This window comes from Hyperoodon ampullatus, assembly GCF_949752795.1.
Source record: "Hyperoodon ampullatus genome assembly, chromosome: 8".
In the NCBI taxonomy this organism is placed as follows: domain Eukaryota; kingdom Metazoa; phylum Chordata; class Mammalia; order Artiodactyla; family Ziphiidae; genus Hyperoodon; species Hyperoodon ampullatus.
This window is the reverse complement of record NC_136921.1, coordinates 29078082-29101604: the sequence shown is the minus strand read 5'-3', so window position 1 is coordinate 29101604 and position 23523 is coordinate 29078082. Positions and strand designations below refer to the sequence as shown.

The 23523-nt window shown below is 41.3% G+C and overlaps 2 protein-coding genes across 2 annotated transcripts; both read right to left on the bottom strand.

The window, feature by feature from the left end:
- Positions 1-2980: 2980 nt before the first annotated feature.
- LOC307057315 (gamma-crystallin F) lies at positions 2981-5933 on the bottom strand (the record flags this gene model as incomplete). The annotated part of the gene is made up of 3 exons (XM_079710482.1): positions 5830-5933; positions 5507-5749; positions 2981-3253 (listed from the first exon to the last, which is right to left on the bottom strand). The coding sequence occupies exons 1-3, from the start codon at positions 5836-5838 to the stop codon at positions 2981-2983; spliced, it is 525 nt and encodes a 174-aa protein (XP_079566608.1). The 5' UTR covers positions 5839-5933.
- A 7085-nt stretch (positions 5934-13018) lies between these two features.
- Positions 13019-14527, bottom strand: LOC307057314 (gamma-crystallin D; the record flags this gene model as incomplete). Its single annotated transcript, XM_079710481.1, has 2 exons — positions 13019-13291; positions 14405-14527. The coding sequence occupies 2 exons, from the start codon at positions 14525-14527 to the stop codon at positions 13019-13021; spliced, it is 396 nt and encodes a 131-aa protein (XP_079566607.1).
- Positions 14528-23523: the final 8996 nt, after the last annotated feature.

Sequence of the window (23523 nt, the reverse complement as noted above, 5' to 3'; positions counted from 1 at the left end):
ACCCATATGCCCAAATAATGTATTCAATATTCTAGTTTTGTTCTTAGAGAAAAAAAGTTGTTTTTTAACGAGAGCTGGAAGGGCCGAGGAGAAAGTAACTAAGTTAAGAAGTTATTGGAATAGTTTTGATGAAAGGTAATGTGAGAAGGAGTGGCAGTGAAAATGTAAAGGTTTTAAATAGCTTGTGTTGATTATTACACAACCACCTTTCTTTTTTTAAAAAAATTATTTTATTTATTTTTTGCTGCGTTGGGTCTTCGTTGCTGTGTGTGGGCTTTCTCTAGTTGCGGCGAGTGGAGGCTACCCTTCGTTGCGCGGTGCAGGCTTCTCATTGCGGTGGCTTCTCTTGTTGCAGAGCATGGGCTCTAGGCATGTGGGCTTCAGTAGTTGTAGCACATGGGCTCAGTAGTTGTGGCTCATGGGCTCTAGAGCGCAGGCTCAGTAGTTGTGGCGCACGGGCTTAGTTGCTCTGAGGCATGTGGGATCTTCTCGGACCAGGGCTCGAACACGTGCTCCCTGTGCCACCAGGGAAGCCCCTACACAATCACCTTTTCCAGTTCACAGGTCTGAGTAGGCAGCTAGCTTCGGCCTCTTGGAGGAGAACAGGGTCACATTGCTCGTGGAGCAAGAAGCAGTGTTAGTGTTTTGTACAAATGCTTCTCCTTTACTGGTTTTTGCTTATGTGGATTTGAAATAATTTTGCTTGTTCCATTGCTCTCCTTTTATTTTTTAAAATGCTTTTGACTTTAAAGCTCAGGTTCTAGATGCTGGTTCTGAGCCTACTGACAATATCACTTTTGTCTCAGCCAAGGTCTGATGACCAATGCTGTTTCCCTCCCAGATCTGGCCTTAACTATCAGACCACCTTCTCTCTTATTTCTCTGGGCTCTTCATACTTTGGTCAACTCAAATTACTCATTGTTTCCCTCGTATGTGCCATGCTTTCTTCCCTGCAGGACAAGATTAGTTCATGGTGTTTCCACAACATTTATATCAATTTCTCCCAAATCCATAGAACTTAATAATAATAATGATAATGATGATGGTGATAATAATAATTGTAGACAGTTGGTGAGCACTTACCATGTGCCAGGCACTGTACTTAGTGTTTACAGGCTTTATATCAATTTAACCTCACACCATGCAAGGGAGGGACTTTTACTATCCCTACTATACTGACGAGGTACACTCTGCCCAGATCCTTTCAGGCCTTCTTTCCAGCTCTGAGCACTCACCCCCCCTCTTTGGCAGGCTTTGCTGTTAACGCTTGCCCTGCAACCTTCTGACGATTGCCCCTCACCAGCCAGTGAGGAGAGTCCAAAGGCTCTGGGAGTTTTGTGTCTCCCTTGCCCTGTGATCAATGGCAAAGGGGACTGTTGGCGGATAACCAGCTCCCAGATCCTTTGCCTCCAGGCGGGAGAAACTCTGAGGTATGATCCATGCTCTGAGGTTCTCCAAGGGATCTGGCTAAGTTGGCATTTTCTTCCCCATCTTGCTTCTCCAACTCCCTCACCTTTCCTTGTGGGAGCACTTCCCCATAAGTCACTTTTCCTGAATCCTTGGTTCATGATCTGTGTCTGGGGGAACCCGATCTGAGGCTCTTGCCTGGCTCGTACAAGATATAGTTGAGATTCAAACTAAAGCAGTCTAACTGCAGTCATATTTTAGAGTTCTAATCCCTTTGTTATATTGCCTGTCATGTCGGTATGATAATCTGTTTCAATCTCTTTTTCCTAGCATTCTGTTAGAAATTTTACCAGAAGAATTTTGGAGCCGGATCTTTGATACTTGATAATAAGCCGGATCTTTGATAATTCTCAGTGTGGTGGTGGGAATTCAAAGTCCTTCCTAGGGATGGATGAAGTTGCAGTAGGAGCGTCTCAGATACTCTGACAAGTATCTTGGGCTTCTTCCTCAATGCTCCCACAGTCGTGTAGACATACATGCAACAACCATGCTGCTGGGATAATTATTTTAAAAATTCTGTTGGATATTCTGCTCCCTCACTAGACTGTAAGCTCTTGGGGACAAGGACCCAGTTCTGCTCATTGTTGTTTCCTGGTACAGAGCCCAGTGTCTAAAAATGGAGGTGTTCAATCTTTTTTTTTTTTTTTTTTTTTTTTTTTTTTGCGGTACGCGGGCCTCTCGCTGTTGTGGCCTCTCCCGTTGCAGAGCACAGGCTCCAGACGCGCAGGCTCAGCGGCCATGGCTCATGGGCCCAGCCGCTCCGCGGCATGTGGGATCTTCCCGGACCGGGGCACAAACCCATGTCCCCTACATCAGCAGATGGACTCTCAACCACTGCGCCACCAGGGAAGCCCTGGAGGTGTTCAATCTTTTCGGATGTACTTCTGTAGTACTACAAACTAGATTTAGAACTGCAGTTCTTAAATTTCATTTGCATATGAATCACCTGTGGGGTGGGGTTTAGGATTCTGTCTTTTAACTGGTGTCCCAGGTGATTCTGTGGCAGGTGATCCTCAACCCATTACTGATACTTTGAAAACACTAATGTACAAGGTCCAGATACTCAGTAATAACTAAGGAACACTTACGTTGTAAGTTCTTATTATATATCAGTTGCTTTGTGCCTGGCATCGTTGTAAGAGAATTACAGCTATTAACTTAATTAAGCCACATTTAATTCCTATGAAGAGAAAAGTATTATTACCCCCTTTTTTACAAATTAGAAAACTGAGACACAAAAATGTTAAAAGTGCTAACTTGCTCCATTGCCTATAGCTAGTAAATGGATGTGGACCCAGGCATTCTGGCTCCAGAGCCTGTCCTCTTAACTGCTACCCCACACCACCCTTTCCACTGATACATGTAAGAAAATCCACATTATTCCCAGCTTTATTTTTGCTGAGCCTTTCTTTCCAAGGAATCTGAAAGGAAAAGAAAGCTACATAACTGCAGGAGACACACAGGAAATATTTTATTAGCTTCCAGATGGAGAAAACGGTAGAGTTAAAATATTTCAATAGAAATCCACGGCCCTCCTCAGGGAGCCCACTCTGGCATCCAGGGCCCCCCAGTCGTGGTAGTGCCTGTAGTCCCCCGGCCTCAGTAGGTACTGCCGCCCCCGGTAGTTGGGCATCTCATAGAGGACCCACCAGCCCTCCAGCACGTGAAGGGAGCGGATCTCATTGAAGTGGAAGCGGTCGCGGAGCGAGGAGCAGTCTTCCGTGAGCTCCGCCATCTGGCCTCGGTAGTCCTCTCGCTCGTACATCCTCAGCCGGTGGGAGCTGGTCTGGGTTCAGCAATCAGCAGATGGGAAGAGTCAGAAAACCTAGCCTTTAGCAACGAATCACTCACACCGCTGGGGAAATGGGCTTTTTAAAAAAAAAATATTTTCTATATCAAAGATGACATACTAAAAAGACAGCCAACACCAGGGCCACTGCGTACAGCTGGGTAGATTGTACACTGCAAAACTAAAGAGGGTGCACTTCACATAGATCAAGATATGCATGGTGCTCCATAGTTTTCTAGGGCCACAACCTACATGAATCATATTTAGTACCTAGTTAGTACCATTCTTTTTTTTTTTCTTCCTGCGGTACGCGGGCCTCTCACTGCTGTGGCCTCTCCCGCTGTGGAGCACAGGCTCTGGACATGCAGGCTCAGCGGCCATGGCTCACGGGCCCAGCCGCTCCGCGGCATGTGGGATCCTCCTGGACTGGGGTACGAACCCGTGTCCCCCGCATCGGCAGATGGACTCTCAACCACTGCGCCACCAGGGAAGCCCAGTACTATTCTTAAGTGACAATTTTTATATATATAATTTGTGCTCTCTCCTTAGACTTAAACGGTGGTCTGGAGCTCTCCTTGGAGGATATAAAAATAATTAGATATTAAAATAAAAAGACAAATATATCCCTGGCAAAAGGCATTATTTTCAATCTCAATAGCATTAAAAGAGGCTGGGAAGAGAGGAAGTCGAATTGCTTTCCCCGAAGTGAAGCACAGATGGTGGCAGTCCAGCCCAGGCAACTCCTTAATCCCTTCCTTTCTGCTTTGAATCCTGCTATTCTAAAATCCTGAAAAGCAAGAGTCATCGTAATGATTAGGTTTCAGTTCTCACCTCTAATATATGGTCTGGCAAAACACTTTTAGGTAATTAATAAAAATAGAAGCTCAAGATCATGAAGGAGGCCTGTCTAGATCAACAGATTATAAAACCTTTAGAAAAATGTAAGGGCAGTCTGTCAGTCCTGGGCAAATCCTGTCTGTCTCTTCCTGAGCACTTGTTCTTTAATCTGCTTGTTCCTTCCCAGCAGGTACCCACTCAATTCCTTCTTCCTTCTTCCACCATTAAATCCTCGTTAGGAAAGGTTCTCATAAGCAATTCATTCTGAGGTATAAAAAACTGATAATAAGATATCTTCCATGCTTTGCAAAAGACTCACATGTGCGTTATCTAATTTGATCTTCACAACAGCCTGACACATGTGGAGCAACCATTCTAAGTCTTTTCTTCTTTTAAGAGAAACTAATGACTAGAGCTTTCAGGCTGTAATCAAAGAGTCAGGGCTGGAAAGTAAAAGCCCAGATTTCCAGGCTCCTAAGGCCAGTCTGGGTCCTATCAAGGCTTTCAACCCTCTGAGGGGATTTCAAATTTCCCCAGAGTGGTACATTTTCCACAGGACTCTGTCATAGGCAAATTAAAGCCTCCCTAACTGTGGAATTCCAGGCTGCTCGGGCTTTACTTGGGTAGCAGTGGGCTTTGCAGGTGCTACTGGAAACACATTGTTGATTATTTGTTTTGCCTAATCAAAAAGCAGAACTTGAGGGACCCATGATATTCATAATGGTTAATATTTGGAGGAGGGGTAGTTTGCCAGGTGCTGGGCAATCTCCTTTCGACCTCATCACAGCTCCATGAACCAACTGCCCTTATTAACCCCGCTTTACAGATGAGGAAGGAGAGAAATAGCCCAGTAACTAGCCTAAGGGTACCTGGGTGTGAGGAGTTCACCTGTTGCTTATTCCTCAGCCGTGGCACAGACGCTCTAAACTAATGCCGTGCACCACTTTTGCCCAGTAGAGGTGAGTTTAATTTTATAAGCCTACTTTTTTTTTTCTTTTTTTTTTTGCGGAACGCGGGCCTCTCACTGTTGTGGCCTCTCCCGTTGCGGAGCACAGCCTCTGGACGCGCAGGCTCAGCAGCCATGGCTCACGGGCCCAGCCGCTCCGTGGCATGCGGGATCCTCCCGGACCGGGGCACGAACCCGTGTCCCCTACATGGGCAGGCGGACTCCCAACCACTGCGCCATCAGGGAAGCCCCGGTGAGTTTAATTTTAGCAAAGGAGAATACAATTTCAATTAAGAGCATTGCATCACTCAATTTTTCGGTGGAAAGAAACCTTAAAGACATTAATAAAGGGAAAGAGAACCCAGTTAGAGCCAGCAAAAGAAGGCCACCGCCCTGCAGCCTGACCACTGCGTCTGGAGCACTGGTGTGACCCGAGGGCACGGCAGGCCCAGGGGAACCGGACTTACGTGGGGGATGAGGCGACAGGAGCGGACAGAGTCGTTGAGGCCCATCCACTGCTGGTAGTCGGGGTAGTCGCCGCGCCGCAGGAAGTACTGGTGGCCCTGGTAGTTGGGCTGCTCGTAGAGCATCCAGCAGCCGCTGTCCACCCGGATGGAGTTGCAGCGGCCGAAGCAGGGCTGCAGGTTGGAGTGGTCGCTGCTGCACTCATAGTGGCGGCCCTGGAAGCCCCGGTCCTCGTAGAAGGTGATCTGCAAGGAAGGGAAGGACAGGGCTCAGAGGCCTGGCCTCCAGCCCGGCTGCGGGCCCCTCCCGCCGGCGCGGGGCTCACCTTCCCCATGGCTGCTGGATGCGGGGATGCGAGTTCAGTGCGGTGGGGCGGGCGCGCGGGTCTATATAGCAGGAGGGCTGCTGCGTTGGCAGGAACGACACAAAAGGGGCCCCCGGGTGAGGAGGATTTCCTCTCTCTCTTCTATATAATGACGGCGGGGGTGGGCGGGGGACTTATTGTATGTTTTCTCTTAGACTCTCCAGAGCTTTCGAACTGATGACCCGCGTAAAACTGTCACTTGGTGCCTCTGGGGCCTTTAAATGAAGCCTATTCAGGAGATTGGAAGCGAGCAAAAGCACCTAACGGGGTTAATGCTTGTGATGAAATATTTTTTAACCTTTTTGAATTTCGAAATGATCTCTTTTTGAGGAACAACACCGGGTAGTGGCCGGGTCAGAGGTCAGGATGGGCTCCAGCGGGAGGCGTTTAGATGAGAGAGCGTTTCCTTGGTGTGAGGATGTGGGACGTGGGAGGCACCTGCCTTCTCCGCAGGACGTCTGAAGGAGGATGGGATTCTCCTCTAAGAGAACCGCCTACCAGCCTCCCCGCTGATGGGCGGGTGCAGCAGACAACACACCGGAGGAAAGGTGATGGGGGTTGGACCCCGAGGAAGCCCTGTTTAAGCACCTGGCTCGGCTCTGCTGCCTGCAGACTGGACCAGGGCCGCCTCCAGACCCAGCTGCTGCTTCCGGCCCACCGGCAGGAAGCCCGCAACTTTGGAGTTCATGAGGGGACTCACGGGTGGTTATTACTCACACCGTAACTTTTTATTTAACCAATAATTTTGCAAACCAGGTGCTAAGGTTAATTAGTTCTAGCTGCTGAAAATTCTAGTTAACGTGCAAATGTAACAGACTTAAAATCCTACAATCTTGGGAAGATTCTTCCTTCTCTACCTTCCCCAGCCCTGGGCAAGCCTGGTTGCTCCCTAGTTAATGCTCTGGTTCCAGGCGCTAGAGTCTTCCTTCCTTCCCCCCCTCCCATCCCCCCAGCAGCTTCCGGTGCTCCACTCTTTAGAACAGGATTTCACAACCTCATACTATTTTGACATCTTGGGTCAAAAAATTCTCAGTTGTGAGGGTCTGTCCTGTGTATTTGAGGATGTTGAGCAGCATCCCTGGTCTCAACCCTCTAGATACTATTTGCATTACTCTCAAGGTTGTGACAACCAAAAAATATTTCCAGACATTGCCAAATGTCCCTTGGGGGGAGTGAAATCAACCCTGGTTGCAAGCCACTGCTTTAGAAGGAGCTAGTCCTCAAACAGATATAACTGTGATACACCTGTCTCATTCCTTAGTTTGGATTCTTGCTACTTAAGTCTGATGCTAATAAATTGTTTGCCCTGAACAATTTTATTTGAAACACATAAATTTAATAAGCCTTATTCACATTCTTTCTTTTAAAAATTCTAATTTTATAGAAAATTGGAAACTACAGAGAAGTAGAAAGGAGGAAGAAATTAAAACCATAGTACCGTATTTTAAAGATCACTGTGGATGAATATTTTAAAACCTCCTTTCAGTTCTGCAAGATGAAAAAGTTCTAGAGATCTTTGCACAAGGACATCCATGTAGTTAACACTACTGTACTGTGGTTAAAAAATGGTTAAGATGGTAAATTTAATGTTACGTGTTTTTTATCACAATAAAAAAGACACCTCATTCCTCCCCTGCAAAAAAACCCTCTTAATTTTCACTTCTTTGATCTAATACTTTCATTTCTAAGAATTTGTCCAAAGGAAATAGCTAGAGGTACATGAAAACATTATGCACAGTGGCATTTTATCAGACCACTGTTTATAATGTAAAAAATTAGATACAAATAAAATGTCCAAAACAGGGCATTAATTAGGTAAGTTATAGAACATCTCTTTGATGAGATGCTACACAGCTACCAAAAATTATGTTCTCAAAGAACTTATTTAAGGATATGGAAAATGCTCACCATATGTTAAAATTTTAACATGAGTATATTATACACTGAAAACTACAAAACATTGCTGAAGAAAAGAAGATATAAATAAATGGAAAAACATCTTGTGTTCATGGATTGGAAGATTTAATATTGTCCAGATATGAATACTTCTCAAAGTGGTCTACAGATATAATGCAATCCCTATAAAATTCTAATGTTATTTTCTGTGGCAGTAGAAAAACCCATTCTAAAATTTATGTAGAATCTCAAAGGATCCCAAATACCTCAGACAATCTTTTTTTGTGTGTGTGAAGCCATTTTTTTTTTTTTTTTTTTTTTTTTTTTGCGGTATGCGGGCCTCTCACTGCTGTGGCCTCTCCTGTTGCGGAGCACAGGCTCCGGACGCGCAGGCTCAGCGGCCATGATTCAGGCTCAGCGGCCCAGCCGCTCCGCGGCATGTGGGATCTTCCCGGACCGGGGCGCGAACCCGTGTCCTCTGCATCGGCAAGCAGACGCTCAATCACTGCGCCACCAGGGAAGCCCCTGTGAAGCCATTTTTAATTTTTATTTATTTATTTAATTTTGGCCTCACCGAGAGATTTGCAGGATCTCATTTCCTGGACCAGGGATTGAACCCGGACCACCACAGTGAAAGCGCTGAATCCTAACCACTAGACCACCAGTGGACTCCCCCAAAACAATCTCGAAAAAGAAGAACAAAGCTGGAGAACTCACACTTTCTCATTTCAAAACTTACTACAAAATTTACAATAATCAAAACAGTGTGGTACTGGCATAAAAATAGACATACAGACAAATGGAATAGAATAGAGAACACAGGCACAAACCCTTACACATATGGTCAAATGATTTTTGAGAAGGTTGTCAAGACCATTCAATGGAGAACAGACAGTCTTTTCAACAATAGTACTGGGAAAACTGGATATCCACATACAAAAGAATGATGTTGGACCCTTACCTTACACCACATACAAAAACTAACTCAAAATGGGTTAAAGACCTAAATATAAGAACTAAAACTATAAAACTCTTAGAAGAAAACATAGAGGAAAATCTTCAAGAGATTAGAATTGGCAGTGATTTCTTGGATATAACACCAAAGCATAGGAAATAGATAAATTGGAGTTCATCAAAATAAAAACTTTTGTGCATCAAAGGAGACTATCAACAGAGTGAAGAGGACACCAATGGGATGTGAGAAAGTATTTGCAAATCATATATGATAAAGGATTGATATTCAAAATGTATAAAGAACTGCTATAACTCAGCAACAACAATAAAACACCCACCCCCCAAAAAGACCCAATTGAAAAACAAGGCTTGGATAGACACTTCTCCAAAGAAAATAATACAATGGCCAATAAGCACGTGGAAAGCTGCTCAACATCACTAATCATTAGGGATATGCAATCAAAACTACAATGAGATACTACTCCACACCCATTAGGATGGCTAGTATAAAAAGCAAAATCAAAACAGAAAACAACAAGTCTTAGAGAGGATGTGGAGAAATTGGAAAGCTTGTGCATTGCTGATGGGCATGTAAAATGGTACAGCCACTGTGGAAGACTGTATGGTAGTTCCTTAAAAATTAAACATCAAATTACCATATGATTTAGCAATTCCAATTCTAGGCATATATCCGAAAGAATTGGAAGCAGGGACTTGAACAGCTCTTTGTACCCCAATGATCATAGCAGCATTCTTTATTATACCCAAAAGGAAGAAACAATTCAAATGCCCATTTAGGAATGGTTGGGTACACAAAATGTGGTATGTGCATAGCATGGAATATTAGTCAGCATTAAAAAGGAATGAAATTTTGATAAATGCCACAATGTGAACAAACCTTGAAAACACTATGCTAAGTGAAATGAGCCAGACACAGGACAAATATTATATGATTCAATGCATTTGAGATACCTGGAATAGTCAGATTTATAAAGAAATAAAGTAGAAGGGTGGTTACCAGGGGTTGGGGGAAGGTGGGAATAGGGAGTTATTGTTTAATGAGTACAGAGTTTCAGTTTGGGATGATGAAAAATTTCTGAAGATGAATAGTGCTGGTGGTTGCACAATGATGTGAATGTGCTTCATGCCACTGAATTGTACACTTAAAATGGTAATAATGGTAAATTTTGTATTATGTATATTTTACTACAATTTAAAGCATCTTCCATGAGCAACAAGAAAAAAAGGGAATCAATATGAATTTTTTCAACATTAATTTCTTGATTTCAATAATGCTACTGTGGGTTAGGACTCCATGCTCTCACTGCCAAGAGCCCAGGTTCAATCCCTGGTTGGGGAACTAAGATCTCACAAGCCACACAGTGCAGCACACACACACACACAAAATCTACTGTGGTTGTAAGAAAACATTAAAATCGGATAACTCCTAGTGGTTGAAAGGGAATTAGAAAGCATTTAAAACGGAGTTTATTTTAACTTACTTATAGTCCTCTTACTTTATAAGAAGGGAAAAATTAATATAATTAATGTCTTAAAATTTTTTTACATTTCCCTTCTTGGGCTTTCTTCCTCTTTCTCCCTTTATTCATTCCATTCTGACTATCTTACACCACCAAAGCTTACATTCAAGAACTGATAATATTTCAAGGTCCTCTTTAATCCTGGGAATTAGTGCTCTGGGCACAGTTGTGCTGTAGGCAAAGCTTTTTGGTTGATTTCCTTCACCCAACCTTCCTTGTGTATTGCCCTGCTTGCAGCTAGCATCTATGGTTTCCAGGGACACCAACTTCAGGTTGATGATATGGTGGGAGATGGACAAAACTTGGGGCCCTGACTTTATTGTTGAGCTGCTGAACTAACCATTCCTAAATTCCGTGCTACCCTAGGACTTCTATCATGTGAGCTAATAGATTTCCACATTGTTTATCCATTGCTATGGTGTTTTGGCTACTTTCAGTCTAATGTATGCTAACTGATTCAGATCCATTTTTGGCCAAGGGATTGGGGTGAACTCTGTTCAAGCTTTGGAGGTGAGCAGCTTACTGGGTAGAAGGTGGGGAAAAGTAATCCGGGTGAGGAAAAGATGTGAGCAAACTCAGAGTGGTGCGAGAATGCTTAACGTGATTGGATGACTTGGACGAGATGGAGTAAAGGACAACTGGGGTCAGGTAATAAGAGAGGAAGTAGATAGGCTGGGGCCAGTTTCTTGAAAAAGGTAGAATTTCCCCCTGTGGGCAGTGGAGTAATATCAAAGGTTTTTAATCAGGGAAATGACTTGATCAGATCAGTCTTTGAGTACAAACGTAGTCACCACTCCTTTCTAAGATTGTAGCAATGAGAGTGCAAGTAAGAAAACAAGCAGTAGAAGAACTAATGTAAGTGAATATAGTGTTATACTTCCCTATAACCTTACACAGGCAATATACTAACACACACAGATATACACACATATGGAGAGTATATGTATACAGTTATATAAATATATATAACTGTGTGTGTATCATGTGTGCATTTATATAGACAGAGAATGCAGCTTTGGATTATCCTATATATTTAATTCAGTTCCTGGTTGGTTGGTTGCTTACCTCATGGTAAGAATCTGTAAGCTGGTGCTGTCGTTATTTTGACAAGCATCTTCCTGATTCCACAATGGAAAAGCATTGATTTTCTGAGCTGTGAGTTCTGAATTCTGATACCACTTCTCTTCTATTATTAACTGTTTGAAATTAGAACTGAACCTTAGTTTACCTTACATAAAATGAGTGATCTAGGTTAGATGATCTCCAGGTCTGAAATATGTTAAACACCATATTACTTCATTGTGCTATAGTGACTTGCTTTCCTCCCTCCCTCCCTTCTTCTTCTTCTTGGTGGGGGGGATTTTCCACTAGGAATTTCTTTGAGACTCTGAATAAAGTTCTAAACAGTCACCTCCGAAAAAGTTACATATACTCTGTGTCAGCTAGAAATGTGTATTGAACTACAAATAAAAGAACACCCAATGGTGGTGCCATAATCAAATGTGGGTTTATTTTACTCCCATAATAAGAAGTCTCAAGGTAAAGGGTTGCTGACATTGTGTGATAGTTAATTTTATGTCAACTTGACTGGGCTAAGGGATGCCCAGATAGCTGGTAAAACATTATTTCTAGGTGTGTCTGTGAGGGTATTTCCGGGAGAGATTAGGATTTGGATCAGTGTACTGAGTAGAGAAGACCATCCAATCTGTTGAGGGACTGAATAGAACAAAAAGGAGAAGGAAGGATGAACTCCCTCTTCCTTCTGCCCTCAGACATCAGCACTCCTGGTTCTCAGGCCTCTGGACTCAGACTGAATTATTCCACCAGCTTTCCAGATTCTCTAGCTTGCAGATAATGGGACTTCTCAATTTCTATCATCACATGAGCCGATTCCTATAATAAATCTCCTCATCTATATCTATATAGATCCTATGGGTTCTGTTTCTCTGGAGAGCCCTGACTAATAAACATTGATTCAGGGGCTTGACCACATCAAGGCCAGCATTTCTGAAACTGTGACATTTCCCTCGTACTTGTCAGCTCTTGAGTGTAAAATGTCTGAAATAAGAGGGAATTGTGGCACCAGGGCAGCTGCTCCCTTTCATTAGGAAGGCAAAAATTTTTCCAGAACCATCTCCTCTCTCACCATCAGCATTCCTCCACTTAATGTTTCAATGTCCAGAGAGTGTCATGAGACCAGTTCAGCATCAAAATCAAGCGTGAAAGAAAAAAAAAAAAAGGCAAAATAATGAAAGGAGAAAAAAAAAAAGTCTGCCTGCCAGAGATTTGTGAACCCAATTGTGCATACAATTTAGGGAATTTAAAAATCTTCTGAAGCCCATTGTAGCCAGCTTCAGAATCCCTGATTTAAGAAGTGGGTCATACTATCTCTGAACCTCAGCTTTCAGATCCTCACTCCTCAAAGAAAAACTGAAGAGATGTCTCACGATCTGGTTTGAAGCAGCAATGTGTTTAAAGGCCAGAGAATCAAATAAGATAATGTATTATGAAGTGTTTTGTAAACTGTAAAGCTCTGCTTCATTTGAAGGCATAGTTCTATTGTGAGAATTTTCTTTGTTACCCGTAGATCATACACCTTGATTTCCACGTGCATCTTGTGTGTATGTGTGTGTGTGTGTGTGTGTGAGTGTATAAATAAAATAATAAATGTAGGACAAAAGGAAAAACAAAAGCAAACCATTGCCAGGAAAACAGAAAATATTTTATTACTTTCCAGATTGAGAAGTGATGCACTTATTTCAGTAGAAATCTATGACTCTCCTCAAGGAGCCCACTTTAGCATTCACGGCCCCCCAGTCATGGTAGCGCCTGTAGTCCCCTGGCCTCAGCAGATACTGCCTTCCCCGGTAGCTGGGCAACTCATAGAGGACCCAGGAGCCCTCCAGCACATTGAGAGAGTAAGTCTCATTGAAGTGGAAGCGGTCCTGAAGAGAGGAGCAGTCCTCAGTGATCTCTATCATCTGGCCTCTGTAATCTTCCCTCTCATAAAGTCTGATCCTGTGAGAGCCAGCCTGGCCCATCCGGAGGTGGAAAGAGGAGAAAAGCAAACCATGAAATGATTCCAACACATTCATGCCATTCAGTTTGGTGAGGACCAGCTCAAGCCATTTTCAAATATATGGTAAAAATGAATTATTTCTGAATCTTTGTATACTCTTCATTTTCAAAGGTGGAGATTCAGTACCTTTCCAAGATCATAAAGTGTGACTAAAAATTAAGAAGGAAATCTCACTCTTTAATATATTCAAATATTTCCCAGGATGAACTGTTAACCACGCTCAGGACACTGTACCATAGAGAAACCCAAATCTTCAACAGCTTATTACTATTTTTGCCATTTTGAAGAATTATTTTAAATTTTCAAGCATGTGTCTTTGAACAGTAAAGTCAGTTTATGAAATGAATTACTCTACACTGAGTTTAAAATAAATCTTGGAAAAATCACCAAGGGCTTAGATGCTTTTGTTTCTGTGGAAAGCAAAGTGAAACATCTGAAGTCTCTCAGTTACATACTTGATTTTCATTTAGTAATTTTATGAATAGAATGAGGAAAAATGGGAAAGAAAAATGAGTAAGCCCAAGGACTAATTTTTAAAAAACCTTAGTGTTTTAGGATACGTATGAATTATATGTAGCCTGTGTATAAAATCTCTGCATTGCTCTCTACTGAGAAAAAGTATTTTTATTTGTACAGGTGGGGAAAACAAAAACATGCAATTGTGAGGCAAAAAGGGAAAGAGTCTTACAAGAATGAACCCTTGTAAAATTTTCCTTTTCAACTCCTGTCGGCTCAGAAACTAACTAGCACCTAATTATTTTTCTGTTGGATATTAGTGGTTTTTCTACAACTCCATTGTAAATGATTCCAGGTCAGGACCTCTATTTCATACATGCCCGGGGCAGCGGATACATTCTTACTCAATAAATATTTGTTGATTAACTGGTACCTGGGCAACACTTTACTTCTGTTCAAGGCAAATTATATTGAACTAATATACCATAGCTTACCTTTTCCCCAAACTCTCAATTATTCTAAATAATCACTACTCCAAATGTTTAACCTTTGCTTGAAACTATCCATTCTGGGTCCAAAGTGAACCAGAATGATATGGAACCGGACTCACGTGGGGGATGAGGCGGCAGGACCGGACGGAGTCGCTGAGGCCCATCCACTGCTGGTAGTCGGGGTAGTCGCCGCGCCGCAGGAAGTACTGGCAGCCCAGGTAGTTGGGCTGCTCATAGATCATCCAGCAGCCGCTGTCCACGCGCACTGAGTTGCAGCGGCCCAAGTAAGGCTGCAGGTTGGAGTGGTCGCTGCTGCACTCATAGTGGCGGCCCTGGAAGCTTCGGTCCTCGTAGAAGGTGATCTGCAAGGAAGAGAAGGACAGGGCTCAGAGGCCTGGCCTCCAGCCCGGCTGCGGGCCCCTCCCGCCGGCGCGGGGCTCACCTTCCCCATGGCTGCTGGATGCGGGGATGCGAGTTCAGTGCGGTGGGGCGGGCGCGCGGGTCTATATAGCAGGAGGGCTGCTGCGTTGGCAGGAACGACACAAAAGGGGCCCCGGGTGAGGAGGGGATTTTCGTGTTCTCTTTTTTCTCTTTGCTGTCAGAGTCCATGGGGCTCATTGTGGGTTTTGGTCCCATTCTCTCTGGAGTTTCTATCACTAGCTGATGCTATTGAGACAGTTTGGAAAAAAAAAAAAAGTAATTTGGGACATTGTCTATTTAATAATAGAAGTAGAGCTTCAGCCATTTCATATATAGTCCACTCTCTTATTTGTATGGGTTGGGGAAAAACAAAACAAAAAAAATAAGCGGTGGAGCAAAAAAGTCAGAGTCTTAATATGGCAAATATAAATTAATCTGTAAGAAGTATGTGCCATAATATTGAATACTAATGGTTAATAAGAAGGAAATGACCTGTACTGAATACTGAAAAATTCAAATTAGTCTTTTAAGAGAGCTTCCTCATTAAAGGGTGCAAGAAATTGGAATGTTTTATCAAGAAGGTTCACAAAATTTCAAACTTTCAGTGTGGTAAAAAAACAAAAACAAAAACAGCAAACGCAGATCTTTAGTATTTGGTCTGATTTTGTTGCAGCCATATGTGGAAGTAGACTGAAGACTGGAGGTTTTATCTTGGCTACTTGTAATTCAAAAGGGAGAATAGTTTTAAGATGGTTAATCTCAGAAAGAAGAACTAAAAGGGAAATTTCTAAAAGCTTAAGGAAATAAGAAAAAGTAATATTTTTAAAATACAAAACCAGATTACCTCTTAGGTTATTATAAAAGAAAACCAAATTCCTAAGAAACCCATTTCTGGTAGGATCTAGATACACGTTTGTTTTACGGGGAACAAGAGTACACAAAGCTTTTGACTTAGAGGAAATTGATTGCATGAACACAAAGAGGAGCTATAGCTGGAATGGTGTAGCGAGAGGGAGGAATAAATATCTGGAAGCTTGGACTCTAGGAAGGCTTTAGAAAGTATTTATCAGCCTGAAAGAGGATAGTCTGATGGACTGGAAAGATCGCTGGAGGGGAAGATGACCTATGCCTTTAGCCTCTTTGATGTTCAAAGAATTAGTCACAGTCCTATGTTGACTCATTGAAATACTTTGTCTTTCCTTTGGGTCATACATCTTTGTAAGTTGATATTTATCAATTAGACACCAACTATGTATAATATGATGTTTCAGTTCTTGTAATCCAGTATGTAAAGGCATGTATTTGCAGAGTTACTTATGTTAACCTAGTGGAATATATGCAGCCAGAATCTAAAGAATAAAAATCATTTTAATAAAAAATGAAAAAAAGAATGAAAAATAATAATAAATTTAAAAAACCCATCATTTTGCTCAGAGCTGTTTCTGTGGGGAGTGTGTTCATGGGTGAAAACAGTAAAACATGAGAACCCTAATGCAGAGTCCCAGAGAGCATCTAGAGGAGCTGCAGCTACAGCTGAAATTTAGGATCCAACTGGAGGACCCAAACAAGGACACTTTGGGCTTGGCTTTTTCATTAACTGGGAAGAGGGAAGGCTTTATTTCAGCCTGGGGAAAGAAATAGGGAAAAACCCCTACACTTTTCATAGAATTGAAATGTGAATGCTGTGGGCCAAAATGTGGCTTAAGTTCAATGCTCTACAGAAAATTCTGGGAGTGACAAATGTGTATAAAACCTAAGTTAGTGTGCTAAGTGAACATAGGTTAAGACCTGAGACTCCTTGCACCTGTGGCACAGAAGCAGCGCTCTACACCAGTTGCCTGGACTGAATGATGACAACTGTCTTTGCAGGGAGAACCAGAGAGAAAAACGCCCTGTTGTCCTGAGCTCTGGTCCAGGAAGTAACCCTTTGTCACTCTATAAATATTCACATGGTTTCAAACAAAAGTGAAGAAAAAAGAGACTAGTTCAGGTTCAGATTTTGCTGCATGCAGGGTTAATGATTTGTGTAGCTAGTGTAAATAGTCTACAAAATGAAGTGTATAAGAAATACCACTTTCCTTATTTTCTGTAACTCAGAATATTTTATGAATCTAAGTCTCATTCCACTGGGATGGAGAGAAAATTTAACTTTAGTCATTGTTGGGATTTCCTCTCCTCACTTACCCAGGCTCTGTGGTTGGGTTTTGAGGGCTTACATGGTACCAAGGCGTTTCATGGTGGGGGAGGATTCACTGGAAACTACTGTGATGTCCATTGTTGGTGGCTCTCCCCAGCTTTCACACCAATGTGGAAATAAGAACAGCCTTGAGGGCTGTGGACTTGGAGATGTATTTCGCTTGGCTACCACAGTGTTTAGATGTTTTTGGTAATGCTTTAGGTTGGTTCATTCTTTCCACAGTTCACCATACTACCCATTACTCCTTGTCACCTTAAAGAAGGTTGTTTCAACCTAAGTGTCCATCATTGGATGAATGGATAAAGAAGATGTGGCACATATATACAATGGAATATTACTCAACCATAAAAAGAAATGAAATTGAGTTATTTGTAGTGAGGTGGATGGACCTAGAGTCTGTCATACAGAGTGAAGTAAGTCAGAAAGAGAAAAACAAATACTGTATGCCAACCCATAGATATGAAATCTTAAAAAAAAAAATTGGTTCTGAAGAACCTAGGGGCAGGACAGGAATAAAGATGCAGATGTAGAGAATGTACTTGAGGATATGGGGAGGGGGAAGGGTAAGCTGTGAGAAAGCGAGAGAGAGGCATGGACATATATACACTACTAAATGTAAAATAGATAGCTAGTGAGAAGCAGCTGCATAGCACAGGGAGATCAGGTCGGTGCTTTGTGACTGCCTGGAGGGGTGGGATAGGGAGGGTGGGAGGAAGGGAGACTCAAGAGGGAAGGGATATGGGAACAGATGTATATGTATAACTGATTCACTTTGTTATAAAGCAGAAACTAACACACCATTGTGAAGCAATTATACTCCAATAAAGTTGTAAAATAAAAAAAAAGGTTGTTTCACTTGCAGGTATACCTCATTTTATTGTGCTTTGCTTTGATGAGTTTTGCAGATATTGTGTTTTTTACAAATTGAACATTTGTGGCAGCCCTGCATCGAGCAAGTCTAGCAGGGTCATTTTTCCAACGGCATTTGCTCATTTAGAGTCTCTGTATCACATTTTGGTAATTCTCACAATATTTCAAACTTTTTCATCATTATTATATTTGTTATGGTGATCTGTGATCAGTGATCTTTGATGTTAGTATTGTAATTGCTTTGGGGCACCAAACTGCCCTCATGAACTGCACCTATATAAGACAGAGAACTTAATCCATAAATGTTGTGTGTCCTGACTGCTCCACCGACAGACTATTCCCCATCTCTCTCCCCGCCTTGGGCCTCCTTATTCCCTGAGACACAACAGTATTGAAATTAGGTCAGTTAATAACCCTACAATAGTCTCTAAGTGTTCAAGTGAATGGAAGAGTCACGTGTATCTCACTTTTAATCAAAAGCTAGAAATGATTATGCTTAGTGAGGAAGGCATATGCTTGTTGAAAGGCAAGATAAGCTGAAAGCTAGGCCTCTTGCCCCAAACAGTTAGCCAAGTTGTGAATGTAGCGTGAAAATTACTGAAGGAAATTAAAAGTGCTACTCCAGTGAACACACTAATGAAGAAACTGAAACAGCCTTATTGCCTATATGGATAAAGTTTGAGTGGTCTGTATAGAAGATCAAACCAACCACTACATTCCCTTAAGCCAAAGCCTAAACCAGAGCAAGGAGAACCTAACTCTCTTCAATGCTATGAAGATTGAGAGAGGCGAGGAAACTGCAGAAGAAAAGTTTGAAGTTAGCAGAGGTTGTTCATGAGGCTTAAGGAAAGAAGCTGTCTCCATAACATAAAAGTACAAGGTGAAGCAGCAAGTTATCCAGAAGATCTAGCTCAGATAATTAATGAAGGTGGCTACACTAACCAACAGATTTTCAGTGTAGATGAAACAGCCTTATATTGGAAGAAGATGCCATCTAGGACTTTTATAGCTAGAGAAGAGAAGTCAGTGTCTGGCTTCAAAGCTTCAAAGGACAGGATGAGTTTCTTTTCAGGAGCTAATGTAGCTAGTGACTTTAAGTTGAAGCCAGTTCTCATTTACCATTTTGAAAATCCTAGTCTTTTAGAATTATGCTAAATTTACTCTGCCTGTGCTCTATAAATGGAACAACAAAGCCTGAGTGACAGAATATCTTTTTACAACATGGTTTACTGAATATTTTAAGCTCACAGTTGAGACCTCCTGCTCCATGAAAAGATTCTTTTCAAAATATTACTGTCAATAACAATGCACCTGGTCACCCTGGAGCTCTGATAGAGATGTACAATGAAATTAATGTTATTCTCATGCCTGCTCATACAACATCCATTCTGCAGCCAATGGATCAAGGAGCAATTTCGACTTTAAAGTCATATTATTTAGGAAATATATTTTATAAGGCTATAGCTACCATAAATAGTGATTCCACTGATGGATCTGGGTAAAGTCAATTAAAAACCTTCTGAAAAGAATTTACCATTCTAGATGCCATGAAGAACATTCATGATCCGTGAGAAAAAATCAAAATATCAACAATAACAGGAGTTTGGAAGAAGTTGATTCCAACCCTCCTGGATGACTTTGAGGGATTCAAGACTTCAGTGGAGGAAGTAATCACAGATATGGTGGAAATAGTGAAAGAACTAGAATTAGAAGTGGAGCCTGAGGATGGGACTGAATTGCTGCAATCTCATGATAAAACTTTAGTGGATGAGGAGTCGTTTCTTATGGATGAGCAAAGAAAGTGATTTCTTGAGATGGAATCTATTCCTGGTGAAAATGCTGTGAAGATTGTTGAAATGACAACAAAGGATTTAGAATATTACATGAACTTGATAACATGAACTTGATAAAGCAGTGGTAGGAGTTGAGAGGATTGACTCCAATTTTGAAAGAAGCTCTACTGTGGGTAAAATGCTATCAAAGAGCATTGCACGCTACAGAGAAATTGTTTGTGAAAGGAGCCGTCAATCGATGTGACAAACTTCATTGTTGTCTTATTTTAGGAAACTGCCACAGCCAGCCCAGGCTTCAGCATCCACCATCCTGATCAAAGTCAGCAGCCATCAGCACGAGGCAAGACCCTCCACCAGCAAAAACATTATGGCTTGCTAAAGGCTCAGGTGATGGTTAGCCTCTTTTAGCAATAAAATATTTTTAATTAAGTTATGTACATTGTTTTTTTTAGACAAAATGCTATTGTACTCTTAATGGATTATAGTATAGTGTAAACATAACTTTTATATGCACTGGGAAATGAAAATTTCATGTGACCCATTTTATTGCAATATTTGCTTTATTGTCATGGTCTGGAACTGAACCCACAGTGTCTGTGAGGTATGCCTGTATTTACATCATTTCCCTGACCCTTGAAGGTATTGATTTGCAACCTCAGACAAGAGTCTTCAAACTCTGCTCAGTTTCTACTAGTTTTTGCCAAATAAAAAAGCCTATGAATCAAGCAATATTCTCAAGCATTCTTTCTTGGTCTGAACCACACTTTATGAGAAACTTGTGTATTTGAGGGGATTGAAATATTCTTTTTTAAATGTATTTTTTAAAAATATAAAATGATGTAATAATAGATAGTGTTTAGTTTTGAATTTTTGTTTTGTTTTTAATTTCAAACGTCCTTGCTTGGCAAAATAAAAATCAGCAGTCCTGTGTTGGTTCCTATTTAAAGAAAATTGGTCTGGGAAATCTAAAATATTAAGAACCCCTCGATTTTAAAAATGTGAAAATATGATGAGCAATTGTTGGGGGGGGGTCTTGTTTTTTTATAATATTGATACTTCAAAATCTTATCCTAGAGTTATTCCAGAAATTATCCCTCCAAGGAAGGAGGGGCGAATTAGGGGTATGGGATTAAGAGATACAAACTACTATGTATAAAATAGATAAGAAACAAGGATATATCGTACGACACAGGGAATTATAGCCATTATCTTGTAATAAGTTTTCAAGGATTATAATCTGTAAAAATACTGAATCACTATGTTGTACACCTAAAACTAATATTGTAAATCAACCATTCTTCAGTAAAATAGATCTAACAAAAAAAGAAAGAAAGAAAGGAAGGAAGGAAGAAAGAAAGATAGAAAGAAAGTTATCCCTGCATAGAACTCCCCATATTAGGATAAGCATAGCAGTAAAGGACATGCTACAGTCCCATCCTTGCTTCTTACTGTGGGACACTGGATGTGGGTTTTTTTTAAAATAAATTTTTATTGTAGTATAGTTGCTTTACAAGGTTGTGTTAGTTTCTACCATACAGCAAAGTGAATCAGCTATACGTACACATATGTACCTCTTTTTTTGGATTTCCTTTCCATTTAGGTCACCACAGAGCATTGAGTAGAGTTCCCTGAGCTATACAGTAGGTTCTCATTGGTTATCTATTTTATACATAGTATCAATTGTGTATATATGTCAATCCCAATCTCCCAATTCATCCCACCCCCCTGGATGTGTTACTAAGTTTAATTTAGCCCCTGGTTTTTTCATAAGTGTTGTAAATAAAAGGCTTAATTTTTCCAATATATAAGCTTTTTATGTGATTGAGCTAATTTTTTTTCACCTTCAAGATAATGTCCATCAAATGGAGCTTATACTAGAAAACTATCATACTCTTCTTGTGCCACATGACATTTTCATTTTAAATAAAGTAGAATTACTCAAGCATTTTCATCCCTGTCTGCTACCACTATCATTAACTATAATAAATCTTTATTCTTCTCAGAATCCTTTACTAAAGATGTATGATTCACCAGTAAAGGCACAAAACCGACCGTAAAAGTGATTGGAACCTGGTTCCCCAACATTTCTGTTTTGGAATTCTAAAGAAGAAAATGTCCACTTCTTGTTGGGTTGCAAGCTCCCTGTGATTTTGTGTGAGAGAAAAAAAGAGAGAGAAAATAAGACATTTATAAAATGTTTGGATTGTTATTAGAATTGCTATATGTGCATCTTAAGCGTGTTTAGCATAAGAAAAAGGCAGATTTTGTAGTTCTGGATTGTTAAAATTTCTCCTGAAGGACAGGAGAGACGTTGGAGGATTCCAGTGGAGGCTTGTACCTCAAGACCAGTGGGCTCGAGAAAGGAATAAAGGGGCAGAAATTTAGGGGATGGAGGTGGGGGTGAGGTGGGTGGAGGGGCAAGAATAAAGGAGGTCAGCTGGAGGAGGTCATGGTAGAGAAACAGTGACCTGTGCCTTCCTGGTCTCCCATTCCCCAGCCAAAGGGCCAAAGGCTGGAACTGGCTACTCCTGCGATGCAACATTTTGTCTGCTGTGTCAAAAACAGTTTTTTCCCTATTCACAGGAAACTGTTTTCATTGGAGGTGTTGTTCCAAAACAGGAAAAAAAAAAGTGTCACAGAAAGGTAAGGTATGTAATTAAGTTCTAAATGTGTATGTCATGCCAAGAAAACACTTTCCCTCCCCAAATGTTAAGGAATAAAAACACATCTCATGAGAAATAGATAAATAAATATTGCTCCATTTTTCCCCCTAGAAAAGCACCATGGGATGCCTTAAATCTTCTTAGCAACAGTACTTGATAAGCAAGTGATTACATATGTATTATTTAGCACTTGGGAAGTACTTGACCAAAAAAAGTGATTATGTATTTATTGTTTAGTGTCAGTATTTAGTATTATTTCTTTTTTTTTTTTGCGGTACGCGGGCCTCTCACTGCTGTGGCCTCTCCCGTTGCGGAGCACAGGCTCCGGACGCGCAGGCTCAGCGGCCATGGCTCACGGGCCCATCCGCTCCGCGGCATATGGGATCCTCCCGGACCGGGGCACGAACCTGTATCCCCTGCATCGGCAGGCGGACTCTCAACCACTGCGCCACCAGGGAGGCCCTAGTATTATTTCTGTATAGAGTTCTGTGGTGGTAGGGACAATGCCTTCTGTTTGTTTGTTTTTTCATCCCCAGTGCTGTACATGGCAAGCCTATGGTAGGTGCTCAGTAAATGGTGATGTCCCTAACTCAAAGAAGGTAGGCTCCTTGGTGGCTAATAATTGGGCAGTCCATTAAAAGAAAAAATAACTTGCACTATGAGTGGGCAGTCTTACTTCTAGGTCTCTATCCTCCAGAAACTATGGCGTGTGTTGATAAAGGTATATGTACGACGATATTCGTTACAGCCTTGTTTGGAAAAGCAAAATTGGAAAAGCCCAATCACCAGTGAATAAATGGTTAAATAATCTAGGGAACCTCCAAAAATGGAACACAATGCAGCCATTAACAGAATAAGGTACTGACCTAGATAGATGTCCATACCACATTACACTTTATTGATAAAAGCAAGTTGCAGACGAATATGTACAGCATGATTTCATTTTTGTAAAGAACTAAAAATATGTGTTTCATGAGATATCTATATAAATGAGGGAAAATTCAAGAAGGGTACCCACCAAATGTGCAGAAGGGCTAGCGATGAAGTGTGGGATCAGAGGGACCCCTCCGCTTCTTTCTTTATAGGATGTGTGAAGTAGTAAGATTATGGGAGACTTTTACTTTGGAAGGAACACTTCAAGTTAAAAATAAATTAATTTTCTACTGATGAAAGAATTTTCTATTTTTTTTTTTTAATATGCAGGGCTTCCCTTGTGAGCAAGCAGATTTTACTTCAATCAGAGGGCTCTAGAAATTTTGGCTTTCTTCAATGTGCCTTTAAATTTGAGCCTGTTT